The 16,166-nt window shown below is 57.8% G+C and overlaps 1 protein-coding gene across 1 annotated transcript in view; it reads left to right on the top strand.

Moving 5' to 3' along the window:
- Positions 1-13,326: 13,326 nt before the first annotated feature.
- TMEM132B (transmembrane protein 132B) overlaps positions 13,327-16,166 on the top strand; it is a 254,167-nt gene continuing 251,327 nt past the window's right edge. Inside the window, exon 1 of the mRNA XM_075718748.1 lies at positions 13,327-13,411. Coding sequence (XP_075574863.1) covers positions 13,327-13,411 — 85 coding nt within the window. The remainder of the gene's footprint in view (positions 13,412-16,166) is intronic.

A 16,166-nucleotide genomic window follows, 5' to 3' on the forward strand; every position in this document is an offset into this window, starting at 1 on the left:
ATGTCTGTTTGTCTCCTCTAAATTCCAGAGAAATCTGCTTTTTAGACACCTTGCGAAAACACTTGAGCAGCAAATCCAGCTGTGCTGCCTCTGCCGCGCAGGGGAAGGGCTGCTGGGCGGGTGGCGAGAGCTGTGGAAACCAGGAGGAGCAGGTCTTGCTGCAATGGGCTGCCCTTAAATTTTATCATGTATCGATTGCAGAGCGCCCACACGCATCGAGTGCCTCATCAGCTGAGCTCTCCTGATCCTCGAACGACCCGCAGAGGCTTTGCCCGCAGCCCCCCAGAGCTCAGTAACCTTGGACCTGTAGATGAGGCCAACGTGGTCTTAGCCCAGCGAGGCCCCCGGGGAAAACTCCTCGGGGAAAAAAGGATTTCACATTCCAGTTTCTGTGGCGTTTGCTGCGGCAACCCACATTATACAATCATAGAGTGGTCTGGGGTGGAAGGGACCTTGAAAGATCACCTAGATCCAACCTGGGCGGTGCTCCAAGGGATGACTGCAACGGGGCCGTGCCCTGATGAAAGCTAAAAGGTAAAAAAAAAAAACCTGTTACTGCGAGAGGGGAAAGCCCAGCGGGGGTTGATCTGTGCCCCTTTGGGGAAGGCTGTTGCGAGGCTTCAGGCAGCCAAGGACTTCGGTTTGGGCTACTCCGGTAGGAGGAAGATTTTGTATGCGTTCAGCCCTGCACAGCAGCTGGCTTTGCTGTGATTTTTGGATAACCCTGAGCTTGCTTTTTTGCCCGACTTCCCCTTTGCCACACAGCCCTCATCCGATTCTGTTAAGTAGCTGCTTAGCAGAATATCTTGGCTCGTATGGTCCAGTGGATTTGCTGCAACCTCTCTCAGAAGCTCATGTGGGCAGGAGAAATTATTTGGTATGAATAATTCCTCCTGCACGTCATGTGCATCGCATCTAAATCACAGGGACGAGCAGTGCAGTCGCAGTTCCTTAGCAAACTTAAGTGGTGGCGTTAACAGGACTCAGCCTTTGATTTCTCTGGGATCTTGTCCTGCATCTGACCGATGAAAACACGATAAAATATTAAACCAGCCCAGAGACTACAACTACCTGTAAGTAATTCATAAAACACCGCTGTGATGGCAAGCGCAATGGGTTGATGAACCTGTGCAATGGCTCTGCCGCTTGCTCTAAAACTCAGAGCGGGTGTTGCCAGCCCAAATCCACAATTCTTCCCTGCAAAATGTTGTGTACCAAACCCATCCCTGATGGATAAATTTGGTGATTTTTTTTTTTTTTTTAATGCAATCTCTTAAAATTTCAACCACGGCCCTTGTTTCACGGAGGAAGGGGGAGAGGAGTGACTTGTCCTGCCTGAAAGACAGGCAATGCACCCACAGTCACTTTTAGCTCCGCAAACCCCCTTTGATGCGGCGCTGTCTCGCGGCACCGTCTCTAATTAGTTGTGTTTGCCAGCCGGGACGCGGACGGTGTCAGCGCTCAGCTCGCCGAGCGGGTTGAGATTAAAGGACGCTGACGGCGCAGAACGGGAGAAAATTCACACCTCTGCCTTTCACGCCGCAGGCAGCTACATCAGCTCTTCAAATATCATCCGAAGGCATTGTTCGGCTTAATGAACGTACCCAGAATTAACGCCTGCATCTGGGGCTGCTGTAGAAATGTGCTTTTACTGCAAGCGCGTCCTGATGGCGTTTTTCACTCCGCTCTCTATTCCCTGACCTGACCCCTTGGTGCAGCCCGGAGAGCCCGAGGGGCTTTGCTGGCCGGAGGGCTGCAGCGGCACCTCTGCCGTGCAACGGGACGTCCCCTTCCTGCACAGGACGGGTGACACTGGGCACAAAGGAAGGGGTCCTGGGGCTGGGACGCGCCTGGGTTTGTGCCTTTGGGCTTCCCCCTGGGACCTGCTGGGCTCTGACCCACCAAACATCAGCAGGACCCATCTGCCCGTTGCCAGGAGAGGGCTGCGCTCGGACAAGTCACGTTAAGAGCATCTCTGCTCCTAATTCGCTTTGCTCGCTTTATATTACTTTTATTCCTGCTGGGCTTAAATCAGGCAGGGACAGATGTAAACAGGCTTGTAACAAGCTGCTAAAATTGCAAAAGGGTTGCGTGACACACGGCTTTGCATTTGATTCAAGTAGTTGCAGTCATAATATTCATTAATTTTTGTAGTGCTCCTGGGGGCAAAAGTCTCTCCTTTTCATTAGAGAGACAGACCTGAATTTCTAAAGATCCTGGTGTTGGGTACAGCCTGCTTGGCACTGTGAAAAAATCCCTTTGTTTATACAGGTGATGGCCTGGGGTGGGGATGTGGTTCTGGCACCTGGGCCACCTCCCCTACTTTTTATTTAAGGCTCTAAAATGTTCCTGCTCAGAGATCCCAGTGCTGTGCTGCGAGGCGAAGGGTGGGTGGACTGGTTTTTTTTTAAAAAAAAAAAAAAAAATATTCTAGGCAAAAATTTCTCAGTACAAATGTTGAAGCAAAGCAGTGTTACAGATGACAGGTCTTCAAAGCCGAAGCACGAGGTGCGCTCAGGGAGGGAGGAAACCAGGCGGATCCCCCTCCCTTGATTGGGGAGGCTTTCCAGGCGCCAGCTTGCTCCCTTTCTGTCTCCAGGCTGCCTTTGAAACAGCCCCTTTGACGGCTTCAAGCATTTCTTAGTTTAGCTGAGAATGAGCAAACATAAGAGAAGAAATCTGTAAGAATGACAGGACCTATGTGTGTCTTTTACATGCATTTCTGGAGCACAAAGACTATTTTAATGAGCCGGCAGGCACGTAGCTTTGCGTGACTCCTGTTTTTAGCAACTCTTCAGTGATGGAGTTACCTGAGAACTTTCCCAGCTCTGACCTCCATGGAAAACGCTCGATTTTTTGGGGTTGGTTTTGTTTTTCCGTAGAGCACCAAGGCTTGAAAGCTTGAGGAATGCGGGCACGTTGGCTGCCCGCAACTGCGGGTGGTGTCGGGGGCCGAGCTCCTCATCCTCCTCTCGGGGCGGCTCCTCCAGGCATGGCCGAGTCCCTCCCGGCCCCACGCCCACGGTGTTCGCCCTGGGCCCTGCAGTGGCGTGCTGCGTCCCCCCGCTTTTAAGCATCGCTGCATTGCTTTGCGGGGAAAACTCAAAGCAGGGGTGGGTGCCCAGGTTGAGCCCGGAGGAAGCCTGAACAGCAGCAGCCCCAGCATCTCCGCCCGGGTCCGCGCTGCCGTTGCGAGTGCGGGCAGAGCCAAGAGTGCTAACGAAGATCTCTGCGTAATGTTTCCGGGCAGCACAGCTCTTAGCAGAGAGCTGGGACATCCCTGAGATCTGGGGTTTGGTGGCTGCTGGGGGGAGAGTAGAAAGTTTCTCCGAAAGGGCAGAATCGGGGCTTGTCTTTGCGGCCCGGCCAGGGTCCCAAGCGGTAAATGGAAGCCAGCTGATGAACCAGCCGCAGGCCCCGGGTTCACCAGGGTTACGGGGCCGGGTGTTTTAATCAGCTCGAAGGCATCAGAAAACGATGCCCCCAAACCATGGTACGAGATCGCTTCTCTTTATTTTGACAAAGCTAAGAGAGAAAATCAGGTTCCTCGTAATTACGCAAATAATGGCATCTATGTGGCATACGACTGATTCTCTTCGTACGCAATTATTTCCTTAAAGAATGTTTTTTATGACTGGCTATTAGGAAAAATAAAGAAAGAATAATCAAAGGATGCTTTATGATAGGATTTTCCAAGAGGCCGTGGGCTCCTGTTGTTTTCCTAAAGCCCTTAAGCTGGCTTGCGAGAAGCAGACCACGTGCTTAGGGCAGCGTGTAGCGCCTGACGCGGTGGCCTGCAAACAGCTGCCGGCACGCGCCGTGCCGCCGGCTGCACGCCCGACGAAGGCGAGCCACGTCCGGCGCCTACGGGTCGAGCGTACGCGGCAGCGTGCAGTCGGGGTAACGATTTGCCCCTAATAAGGATGTAATGGAAGTCGTTCTCTTCAAAGATTTGCACGTCTGTCCCCAGCCATCTGTCTGTCCTCCCAGGGTCTGAAGTACAGCGGTGGGTCCCAGGCCTGCTTCTCCTGAGGTCAGTGGTGAGACTTCTGCTGATGGAAATGGGGACCGGATCGGGCCTTTCCCCTGACCCGGCCCTTCCTCTGACCTCTGCATCCAAAACCCACGGCCGCTCTTCTGGGGAATTTTGTTGGTGCCTTGAAAAACACCTTCCTAGCGAGCAGAGATGAGGGAAGGAGCATCTGCTGTCATCTGAGACACCATTCCCCTTCGTTTTCCCACCCCGGTGCGTCACAGCGGCTTGCGGAGACTCTTGCTCCTGTGCTCGCAGCATCCGAATATGGATTCGGTCCCTCTGTTGAGCAAGTGGTACTGGTAGTACTGGTGGGTGAAAAGCTGGACACGAGCCGGCAATGTGCGCTGGCAGCCCAGCAAGCCAACCCCATCCTGGGCTGCATCCCCGGCAGCGGGGCGAGGGAGGGGATTCTGCCCCTCTGCCCCGCTCTGGGCAGGCCCCCCCTGCAGCCCTGCGCCCAGCTCTGGGCCCTCGGCACCAGAAGGACACGGAGCTGCTGGAGCGGGTCTGGAGGAGGCCACAAAAATGCCCCGAGGGCCGCAGCCCCTCTGCTGCGGGGCCAGGCTGGGGGAGCTGGGGGTGCTCAGCCTGGAGAGGAGGGGGCTGCAGGGAGCTTTTCAGTACTGAAGGGGGCCCATAGGAAGGGTGGGGGCAAGCTTTTTAGCAAGGCCTGTTGTGACAGGACAAGGAATAATGGTTTTAAACTAAAGGAGGATAGATTTAGACTGGATATAAGGAAGAAATTGCTTACAATGGGGGTGGTGAAGCACTGGCACAGGTTGCCCAGAGAGGTGGTCGATGCCTCATCCCTGGCACCATCCCAGGCCAGGCTGGACGGGGCTGTGAGCACCCTGCTCTGGTTAAAGCTGTTCCTGGCACTGCAGGGGTTGGGCTGGGTGGGCTCTAAAGGGCCCTTCCAACCCAAAGCATTCCATGATTCTATGATACTCTAAGTGCTGGAAGAGAGGGCTGCGGGCTGCGCTGCCTCTCTGCTTCGTGCCAAGCTGGTCCCAGTCTGTGACAGCGACTGAGCAAAATCCAGCAGCAGCACGTTTCTGTGCAAGCCTGTCCTTGCACAGCGGGTGTCAGGGCACAGCATGGGGGACAGTTTTCAACATTCCGGGAAGGATGGGTGTGAGCTGGGCTGGTGCAGCCCATCCCAAGGGCAGCACTGAAACCCTCTGGAACTGCACAAGCTTGCGAGAGCCCCGGGCTGCTGGGAGAAGCACAACGCATGCACGCAGCGCATGCTCTCCTGTTTATTTTTTTAGGGGTTTTGTTCTGTTTTTCCCCAGGGCTGAGCAGTTCCCAGGCTCTTGTGCGCTTGACTTGGTGGACGGTGTGTGGGGGCCATGCGTCATCCTTCGAGCCTTTCTGGCTGGAGCCCAAGGAGGATGAACACGTGTCCCCCGGCCCTTTCGTGCTCCCCACTACCTGGGGGTGCACGATCAACCACGGTCCCACTCCCCCTGGTGCCCTCCTGGCCCCTGGCACAGGCTCGGCCACGCTGGAACCCTCCTGCGCTCCCTCCCCAGCCCCCTGAGCTCGCAGAGCCGCAGGAGCAAAGCCCCTTCCTTGCCATAAATAAATAAGCCATCTCTCCGGGGTCATTTCTCTACCTTTGTCCTCTCTGGTGCTTCCTCGACCAGAGGAAGAGAGGAGACATCGTGACGGGGCGGGGGACCACGTGCCCAAGCTCCGTCTGGTTTTTGGGTGGCTCACGCTGGTGGCGCAGGGCCGGGGTCGCTGGCGTTGCTGGCCGGGACAGGGGGTCTCGGCTGGTCGCTCGCAGCTGCAGGCAGCTGCCAGACACGGGGCATTTCAGCCCGGCACATGTATGTGGGTTTTGCCAAGCATCCCCCATCCCACCTACTCCCCCCTCCACATACAGGTGTTTTAAATTACACAGAGAGAAATCAGTCAGTCTCCCGCTCAGACCTGTCTTCAACCAATTTAATTAAATGCAGGTAAAGGAGGGTGCAGAAATTAAGGCAATTCATCACCTTTTAGTCTCCGCAGGTGCTTGGCTGCAGCGGGGCACCGCAATTCCCACCGCTCTGCGCTTTTCCTCCTGGGAGTGATTAACCCGCTCCCTTCTGGCAAGCAAAGCCCCCTCCACCTCTGGGGAGAGGCTTTAAGGATAATGAGAGAGAGATGATGATTAAAAGCACAAAAAAAAAAAAAAAACAACCAACCCAACCCAGCCCTGATTCAGTTCCTGCCTTGCTCCCAGGTTTCCTGCGCGAAGCTGGGTGAATCACTCACCTCCGTGACTCACGCCGGCCCCGCGCTGCCAGGCGAACAGCGGCTCCTTCTCCCCGACTTGGCCCTTTGGTTTCTCCCTCTGGGGATGATGCCGGGGAGCAGAGAGGGGCAGATCCCCAGAGGAGCCCGCTTTGCATATCAGGGGTGCCACGTCGCAAGCTGTGGTGCAGGTGGTAAAGTTCCTGCAGAGGGGGAAGGACAGCTCACAGGGCTTGGGTTTCTTCAAAGGAGCCGTGAGTAGCAGTGCCCATGAGCTTCCCAATCTGTAAAATGGGGACCACGATGATTTCTCTGCTCGTCTGGTCTAGGCAGCGTATGCCAAGCTACGGAGCAGGTCCAGGGCGTAACGTCCCAGGGCCGGGCTGCTGGCAGTAACTTCCACAGCAGCAGCCACCAGCGATGCACCAGCCTCAGTCCTACAGACTGCGGATTCATTACCCCAGTGTTTTCCAACATTGCGTAAACGGATGCAATTATATTTTTGCAAAATCTGGGCTTTCTCTGACCTGGAGCTAACGCTCTTTCTTGCAACTTGCAAGCAAGCAGTCGGCAGACGTGGTCTGATGGGACAGCACGCCTTAATGATGCTCTAAATGAACCAGGCTTTCTCTAAGGGGGCCAGATGGCACCACTGGCAGAGTTTCTGGCCATCCGCTCTCTGCACGCAGCACTTGAGAGGCTCCTTGCAAGGAAACCGGCAGACTGATTTGCAGCTTCCAGTTGGTGCCCATTAATAGCTGAGGTTGAGCAGGCTGGCGGCTCGTGCAGCAGCGTTTCGTGTTTCCACCCGGGATCCCTGCACTGAGGAACGTGGTGCCGGAGCCCGAGCAGGCTGCACCGCTTGCTGCGATGTCCACGGGGCCGTGGGGATGTCCATGGGGACATCCAGAGTTTTGCTTCTCTTCATTGCTGAGGTTTCTCTCCCAGAGTTAAATCTGAAGCCCTATACGAGCTATAGGACAAGGTGGCCTTGTTTGCTCACAAGCTCTGATCACGTAAAGAAGGGAATGCTAAAACAGGAGCGACTTTCATCTCAGTCCTGTCAAAGCCTCTGGCCACCCCTCGGGCAGCGGCCGGTGGCTTTCAGTAGCGGCAAAACCACCTGCTAAAATAGCAGTTTCTTCCCAATCTTGCCCTGTCCATCAGGGCAGTCCCCTGGGGACAGCCGCGGAGCCGGGCTCGTCGGCTTCCAGGGACCTTACCGCAGGTCGGGGTGCCGACGCTCCCCGACGCTCCCTGCGCAGCAGACGAGACCAGGTTTTATTGCCTTTTTCCAGAGCTGCTCCTTGTTTTAGAGGCACCTGATGCCTTAACGAATGCAGCCCCTCTGATTTCACAGCGCACCACGGGTCATGGCTTGTCCAGCTGGGAATGAAGCGTTTTGCTTTCCTATCATCTCCTCCTTTGTACTTAAAACTAAATAACTAACTAAGGTCGATTTCCCAAGGCTGCTCAATGTTCGAAACCAAAATATTTCTGTTCAAAAGCACCAAAAATATTTAGATTCACCCTTTTCTTCCCCCAGCCAAAACTGTTAGCGGAGTTTGACCTGGATCGACAAGCCGCTTTAGTGATCCCCAAACCAGCATTTTTAGGAGAAATCTGGGTTGTTTTTTTTGGAGTCACCTAACTGTTTTTAGCTCTGGCAGGCTTTTAGTATAAATGCTGATCTAATGAGCTTGGCCACAAGGGTACGAGGTGGTAAAAGCTCTGGGGAGCTTTCAAATACTGTAAGACACTTCAAAGGGTGTATCAACGTCGTTCTTCCCCATCGTTATCACACACCGGTGGAGGAAAAGCTGGGATAAGAAAATATTCAACGCCTGCCCCCCCTTACCAGATATCGCTCGCATTCTGATGGTAATTTTGCAGATCCTTCGCTGCAGCTCCTCCCTCCCCTGCCCTCAAATCCAAGCGCGGGCAGCGGCAGGAGTGCCGGCCTGGAGCAGGTGTCACCCCCGCAGTACCGCCGTGCCGGGCGCTCGGATGAGACGGGGCGGGATGGGGAGGGACCCCCAGCCTTCCCAGAGAGGGGTTTCTTTTTCACCCTGCTTTGAGTCTGTGGCAATCGCACGAGTCAAATTTAGCCCAAGCGATGGCATTTCTGCAACCCCCTGTGTGCCGTACAGAGCCCCGGGGTACTCGGGCTCCTTATTCCCTCCGGGAAATCAGTGTCTAAACACAGCTCAGGATCCGGCCTCCATCCTTACCTCCCCTTAACTCCCAGCTGGGTTTTTGCCTCCTAATACGCTAAGACATCTTTAAAATTCTCATCCTTACTGTTCGCCCAGGGGCGCTCCCGAAACCTTCAGTCTTTTGACATTTGAGTGATGTAAAAAACCAACAGCTCGCCGTGATAACCGCAAAGTCTTTCAAGTCTTTCATAACACGGGTTGCCTCTGCGTGCAAAATCACGCCGGCACAAAGAACATATAGCGGCATCCTCATGGAATAACTTAAAATCCCCTTTGGGAAAAGACTTATTTTGAGGCTCGCGTATGGGAGACCCAGATTATGCCACCAACGGGCGGCTCGGCGGCAGCTCCGCACTTACCTGTGGCTGCTCTCGCGCCAGAAGAAGCTAGGAAGAGACAAGGCGCGCTGTAAGCCAGCTAAGGAGCTCGGAAACGGCTCAGCGGCCGGCACAGAAACCAGAAGCTCCGCTGAATTGTGCAAACTCAGTCAATGAGCATTTATTGTCCTGTTGCTTTGACGAGGAAGCTGCGCTTCATCCGCTGTAACTGTTTAGTTTGTTGATTCATCTGCGATCCTTCCTTAGGCTTTTTTTCTTCCCCAGTAACTCCTTTCTGTTTTCTCACACTTCCTTTTAAACTCAGAGAGGGCAATAAATCCCGGTTGCCCTAATAGTTCGCGATCAGCTGGATTCTCCACGGGGTTTGCTCCCCTGCGCTGAAACGCCTGCGGCGATCCCCGATAGCCCTTGTCACGGGAGCAACTCCGCCGCCGCGGGCTCACCCTGCAAGGTGCTTTCTTGTGCTGGAAAATCCCTAACTCGGACGCCCTTTCTCTGTGCTAACTTCTGGTTTCACTTATTTCATTTATTTGTACACAGTCCCTAGCGTTCAGCGGCAAAACCTCCAGAAGAGTTTATTACTGTTTGTATTTTATTTTGTTATGGCTTGTTTCTTGCAACACAAACAAGCTAACCTGCAGGAAGAGGAGGGAGGGCAATGCCGGAGCAACCATCTTATGATCTGTAGACATCACCTAATACATTTTTTTCACTTTGTTTTTACCTGGATGCTATTAGTCTTCATTAAAAGACAATAAAAGCATTAAAGTGTTTTGTAGAGGAGGGAGATCTTACTGCTTTATCTGGCTGAGAGAGAGGCACGGGATGAATCCGTGCAGCTTTACTATTCGCCTTAAGCACAAATTTGGAAAGGGATTAACCAGCCCGGCCCTATATGCAGCACCCGGATCGGGGCCGGGCGCCTCTCAGCCAACGCACCTGCGTCTTTGTAAGTAGGATCGGTTCCTTGTCAGCGCTTTTTCAGTCCGCAGAATTTCTCGCTTTGGATTTTCTTTCAAACGTTGGTTAAAGAACAACAACAACAAAAAAAACCACTTAAAACCGCGTAGCAATGGCGGAATAAAGTCTAAAGGCTTTCCAGTGCTGCCAATGGAGGCGAGGTTGCGGTCGCGGCCCTCGGCCGTGCGCAGGACTTGCGGCAGAGACCAAGGGGACAGGAGAAGGCGCTGGTCCAGCGCATGCAAGCGGGGGGTTGTCTCCGGTTTTGGGCCGCAAAGGAGAGGTGTCTTGTGCTGCCCCGTGCCCCGTGCCCTGGCCTGGGTGCCCGTAGCCCCCCCCAACTCCCCGCCACGGCCCCCAGGGAACGCAACCGGGCGGCGGGGCAACGCTCGCGGGCAGCTTTTGGCTGCTCTTCCCAATCTCGCGTGCGCGCCCCTTGGGCCGCCCTTTGCACCCCCCTTCGCACGCTGCTTGCACGGCGGCACGAGGCTCGCAGCAACCCGCCGGAGGCCGGGGCAGCGCGGGGCCCGCCGCCCGCAGCAAACCCAATATTCCCCCCGCGCTCCCCAAGACAGACGCAGGGATGTCTGAAGTACCTCATTAACTTATTTTGAATCACCAAGTTTCCACTAGCAGCCAAATGTTCCTGCTGTATTTTATTAGATCAGGTACCAAGAGCAGACAGCGAGATGATCTTCATTACTGCAGCTTTTTTTTTTTTATTATTTTTATTATTTATTAGTTTTACCTTCTTTGAGGAAACAAAATCTTTGGGTTCTCTTGGGTGCTTCCCCCCCCCCACCCCCGCTGTGTGGGCCCAATTCCTCCAGCCCGAGTCTGATTTCTGCGTGCGTGACTGTCGTGCCACCATACATTTCCCTACATGGGAGATAAGAATTTATTCACGTTTCTGTTTGTGTGGAGTGGTAAAATATTAGACTTAAATTTTTTATGACATTCATAGGAGTGGTTATGGAGGCAAACAAGATTACAGCAAGTACTACATAAAAGCTTGTTTATGCAGGGAGGGGGAAAAAAAAAAATCAAACTCAGAGACATGTTTGCAAAACTGCGGAAGAACCCAAGGGGATGGTTTTCTAGTTTTATCCTCTCTTTTTCTACCTCGCTGTTTTTATTGCAATCACAGTAACAACTCCCAGCTCTTAAACGGCTGAGTTTATTTTCAGTGAAATATTGGTTCCAGCAGCAGGCTATTTTTGGATTCAGGTGTAGAGGTCAAGAGGAGACGGGCAGCCCTCGCCTTCCTAATTAAAGCAGCACTCCGCACAATTCCCGCTGGGGCAGGGGAACGCAGCTCCGTACCCACGCACCCCTGTGCCTGCCCCCGCACCCCTCTTTGGGTGCGCTTCACAGAATCACAGAACGCTTTGGGTGGGAAGGGCCCTTTAGAGCCCCCCCAGCCCAGCCCCTGCAGTGCCAGGGACAGCTTTAACCAGCCCAGGGTGCTCACAGCCCCGGCCAACCTGACCTGGGATGTTCCCAGGGATGGGGCATCGACCGCCTCTCTGGGCAACCCCTTCCAGTGCTTCACCACCCTCAGTGTAAGGAATTTCTTCCTTATATCCAGTCTAAATCTATTCTTCTGTAGTTTAAACCCATCACCCCTTGTCCTGTCACAACAGGCCTTGCTAAAAGCTTGCCCCCCCCTTCCTGCAGCCCCTGTCAGCGCTGCCAGGCCGCACTCAGGCCTCCCCGCAGCCCCCTCCTCTCCAGGCTGAGCACCCCCAGCCCCCCCAGCCCGGCCCCGCAGCAGAGGGGCTCCGGCCCTCGGGGCATTTCTGTGGGCTCCTCCAGCCCCGCTCCGACAGCTCCGTGTCCTTGTGCTGAGGCCGCTGCTCCTTGCCTGCCCCCGCACAGCTCCGTGCACGCCCGGGGGACGCCCCCAGCGCCCAGCTCTTTGCAAAAACCCCTTGGCAACCCCCCCCCCCCCCGTGCAAAAACCCCTTGACAACCCCCCCCGTGCAAAAACCCTTTGGCAACCCCCCCCGTGCAAAAACCCCTTGGCAACTACCCCCGTGCAAAAACCCCTTGGCAACCCTCCCCGTGCAAAAACTCCCCGTGCAACTCCCCCCTTGCAAAAACCCCTTGGCAACCCCCCCCCCCCCGTGCAAAAACCCCTTGGCAACCCCCCCCCCGTGCAAAAACCCCTTGGCAACCCCCCCCCCCCGTGCAAAAACCCCTTGGCAACTACCCCCGTGCAAAACCCCCTTGGCAACCCTCCCCGTGCAAAAACCCCTTGGCAACCCCCCCCGTGCAAAAACTCCCCGTGCAACTCCCCCCGTGCAACGCCCCCCCCCCGCCGTGCAACCCCTCCCCGTGCAAAAATCCCTTGGCAACCCCCCCCCGTGCAAGAACCCCTTGGCAACCCTCCCCGTGCAAAAACCCCTTGGCAACTACCCCCGTGCAAAAACCCCTTGGCAAAACCCCCCCGTGCAAAAACTCCCCGTGCAACTCCCCCCGTGCAACCCCCCCCCCGCCGTGCAACCCCCCCCCCCCCCCCGTGCAAAAACCCCTTGGCAACCCCCCCCCGTACAAAAAACCCTTGGCAACCCCCCCCCGTGTAAAAACTCCCCGTGCAACTCCCCCCGTGCACCCCCCCCCGCCGTGCAACCCCCCCCCGTGCAAAAACCCCTTGGCAACTACCCCCGTGCAAAAACCCCCGTGCAATCCCCGCCCCCCGTGCAACCCCCCCCGTGCAAAAACCCCCCGTGCACCCCCCCTGTGCAAACCCCCTCCCCGTGCAAAACCCCCCCGTGCAACCCCCCCCGTGCACCCCCCCTGTGCAAACCCCCTCCCCGTGCAAAACCCCCCCGTGCACCCCCCCGCCCACCCCACGCAGTGACGGCGGCGGCCGCGAGGGGGGGGCCGCGCTCTTCCCGCCGCTCCGTGGCTACCGGTCGTCCCCCCCCCCCCCGCCGCCCCCGCCCGCTCGGGGCTGCCGGCCCGGCCCCGGGGCTCAGCGCCTGGCGCGGCCCAGCCCACCGCGGCGGAGAAACTTCCGCGGGCCGGCGGCGAGGGGGGAGCGCGCAGAGAGGGGCGCAGCGGGCTCCGTGGGGCCCCCCCGGGCTCCCGGCCCAGCCCCGCTCCTGAGGGCGGCAGCGGCCCGGCGCGGCGCAGCCCCCCCGGGGGCGCAGAGAGGGGCCCCGCGGGGCGGCCCCGCCGAGCCCCGTTCCCCCGTTCCTGTGCCCCCGCCCGGCCCCGCTCTCCCGACCGCCGCAGCCCCCGGCACAGCGCCCGCCGCCCCGGGGAGCGCTGCCGCTGCCGCTGCCGCGGGCGGGGGCGGCGCCGGCTGCCCCCCGGGGCGGCGATGCGGCGGGGGCGGCGGGGGGGACCCCCCCAGCCCTCCCCTCCCTTCCACGGGGCGCCCGGCCCCGCCGCCGGGCGGACAGACTGACGGACGGGCGAAGGGAGCGGGCGGGCGCGGGGGGAGTGGTTAAGCGGCTCCGCCGCGACACCCCCGACGCCCCCCCCCGCCCTCGTTAAGCCGCCCCTCTCCAAATAAATCAGCACCATGACTACTTCTGGGCATGGAACAAAGAGGATGCTCCGCCGGGGCCCCGCGCTGCTCCTGGCGCCGCTGCTGCTCCTGTGCCGAGGTAACCCCCGCGCCCCGCTTCTCCCTCGAAACTCTTCACGGTGGTTTTATCCTTTCCCTCCTGCTTTTACTTTAGAGCTCGCTTCCCCGCTCCCGCCGGCGTGGTCGCGGAGGGTGCCCCCCCCCACCCCCCCCCCGCGGTGCCCGCGGAGGGGCCACGCACACGCGTGCAGCGCACGGAGCTGTCCCCATCCACCGCCCCCCCCCCGTGTCCGTGTGTCCGTGTGTCCCCCCCCCCGCCACCTCCCCACGCGTGTCGCGGGCTCCCGGCCCCCCTGCGTGGGGGCTGCCCCGCGCCTTGGGCCGCTGCCGGGGTGGGGGGAGGTGGGGGGGGGGGAAGGAGAAGTTTGGGGTTTGCAACCCAAACTGGGGTTTGCGCTGGGGGACAGCGAGGGGTCGTGGGGTTTGGGGTTTCCCACGGGGCGCCCGGCCCCCCGCTCGCCCCTGCTGGCCCTCGCCGCCGCTGGCTGCCCTCGCGTGGGGGGATGCACAGGAGTGAAATGTCGGCTGTAAAACCACCCGTGTCGCCTTGCCTGCGCTGCGAGCAGAGCGGGTGCCCATGGCCCGGCGGGGAGCAGGATCAGGCCCTTAGGGGAGCTGAGCTGGGATTTCCCAATTGCGGCCAGCTGCCAGGCAGTGGCTTGCAAGCACCCGGCTTGGAGCAGCTCTCTTTTTTCTTTTTCTTTTTTTTTTTCTTTTATTATTCTCTTTTTTCTCCTCCCACCTGAACTCGGGAGCAGCCTTTTGGGTCCCAGCTGCGGGCGTTCGCCGGGGAAGGGCTCACCCCCAGGCCGGCAAGCGGCGGCGCTCCCCCCGGGAAAGAATTTTGCAGGACTTCTCTCCTGGCCGTGTTTTCCCCGCTTGCTCGTGTCAGCTCCCCGGCAGATGTTGTTCTTAATAAATAGGGGTTGTTAAAAGCAAATTAATTTAGGCGCGTTGGTGCTGAAGTTGCTCAGCGGTTCGCCTTTACTGCTGCTCGGGACGGTGCTCGTGTTTGGCCGTAGCGTGGAGCCTGGGCTGCTGGGGAAACTTCAGCCGGGCTCTAGGAATATCCTGAAATGCAAAGATTTTAGGTGAAAAAGGAGCGATCCGTGGGAGGGGTAAAAGCAGTGGCTGTCGTTCCTGGGGAGGGCACAGGGAATGTGTTGCGGTAGGGAAGCGTTTCGGGAAAGGTCCCTACAGAGACCGCAGGAACAATTTGCGAGGAAGGAGGCATCGGGCTTGGGGGGACACACGCCTGACGGCCAGAAGCGCGTCCTTGCTCTGCTTACCCTAAAAAACAGTTTGCCCCTGCTCCCCAGCTCCCTCCGTGCGTGCAACCGCGGGGGCACTTGGCAGTCCTCTTGAGCAGGACACGGGGAGTGGGATGCAGAGTGTGGGGTGCAAGGTTTGGGGTGCAGGGCGCAGAAAGCGGGGTGCAGGTTGTGGGGAGCGGGGCGCCGAGCACGGGACGCAGAGCGCGAGCTGCCTGCGGGTCAGGACTGCCCCGGCGGAGCGACGGCTTTCTGTCGCCAACATGATGCCCTGTACCCGGTGAAGCTCTCCTTTTATTCGAGGAGAGAGCTAGGAGCAGCAAAGGAGCAGGTTTTCTGGTGTGGTAATTTTTCTTTTTTTTTTTTTTTAGTGCTTTGACACATTAATGATAATCTTTTCTCTGATATTCCCCCCCCTCCCGTCTCCTGTGTGGGTAGCTACCATGGTGAGATTGGGCTGTGGGTGTAATTCTTCCAGCGCTCGGAGAGCTTAAACATATGGAAACCCACTTTGAAACAGTTTGTGGCTGCAAACCTACCGTCGTACCCGTCCCTCTCCCCTGCTCTCTGACTGCCTCCCTGCGCAACGTGCATGTTAGAAACTCGCGGAGCGCTTTCAGCTCAAGCGGCGAATAACGAATCTGCCCCCGGCCCGCGCCTCTTTCTCCTCTCTAGGCTGGAGCATCCCTTTGCTTTCGTAGCGGAGCGCTGCCCCTGCCCTGTCTCACCCCTGGCGTGGACCACCGCAACGTCTGCGCGTGGAGAGGGGTTTTGGGATCTGGGGAAACCTCTTCCGAAAGAGGCGAGTGGCGGCAGCGCCCGGGAACGCCTCCCTCCGGGGCTGCGCTGACCTTGCTGCGGCTCGCTGTGCGCCAGGTCGCTTTTCTCCTCTGGATGACGGGGGTTAACGAGCCGCGTCTTGGTTTGGGTTGTTGCGGACGGGAGAGACACCTGCGTGAGCCATGCCGCGGCGCTGCCATCGCCGCAAAGCTCCCGGCTCGCACAGACGGTCGCCTTGGGCGCTTGCCATTTTTCTCTATTTATTTGCCTTCGCTCCCTTCCCCCTTGCCGGGGCCGGCTGTGGGCAGGCTGCGTTTCGGGGACGGGAGGTGCACCGGGCTGGGTTCCTCCAGCATCTTCAAAGCGGGTGGCGTTTGCTCGCCTGCCAGGCCGGTCCCCGAAGCAGCTTTGCGAAGGTCCAATTAAGAGATCACCCTCCTGTCCCCGGGTCTCTGGCGGCCGGGCTGCTGGCGCGCGCGCGGCCGCGAGCAGAGGGTGTGCGTGTGCGTTTGGCAGCCGAAGGCCGCTCACGCCGAGCCCGAGGATGTCTCTTGCTGGCAGGAGGCCCCCGTTTGCTGCTGGCATCTAGGCAGGGTTTTTGGCCGCCTTCCCCGCTGGCAGCGGCGGAGCTGTCTCCGAGGTTATGTGAATAGGTATCCTGTGAATGACCTGGATGAATTACCTGAATATTTTGTTTTCCTGGCGGACGCTACCTCAGCGGCT

This window comes from Pelecanus crispus, chromosome 11 (assembly GCF_030463565.1).
Source record: "Pelecanus crispus isolate bPelCri1 chromosome 11, bPelCri1.pri, whole genome shotgun sequence".
NCBI lineage: Eukaryota > Metazoa > Chordata > Aves > Pelecaniformes > Pelecanidae > Pelecanus > Pelecanus crispus.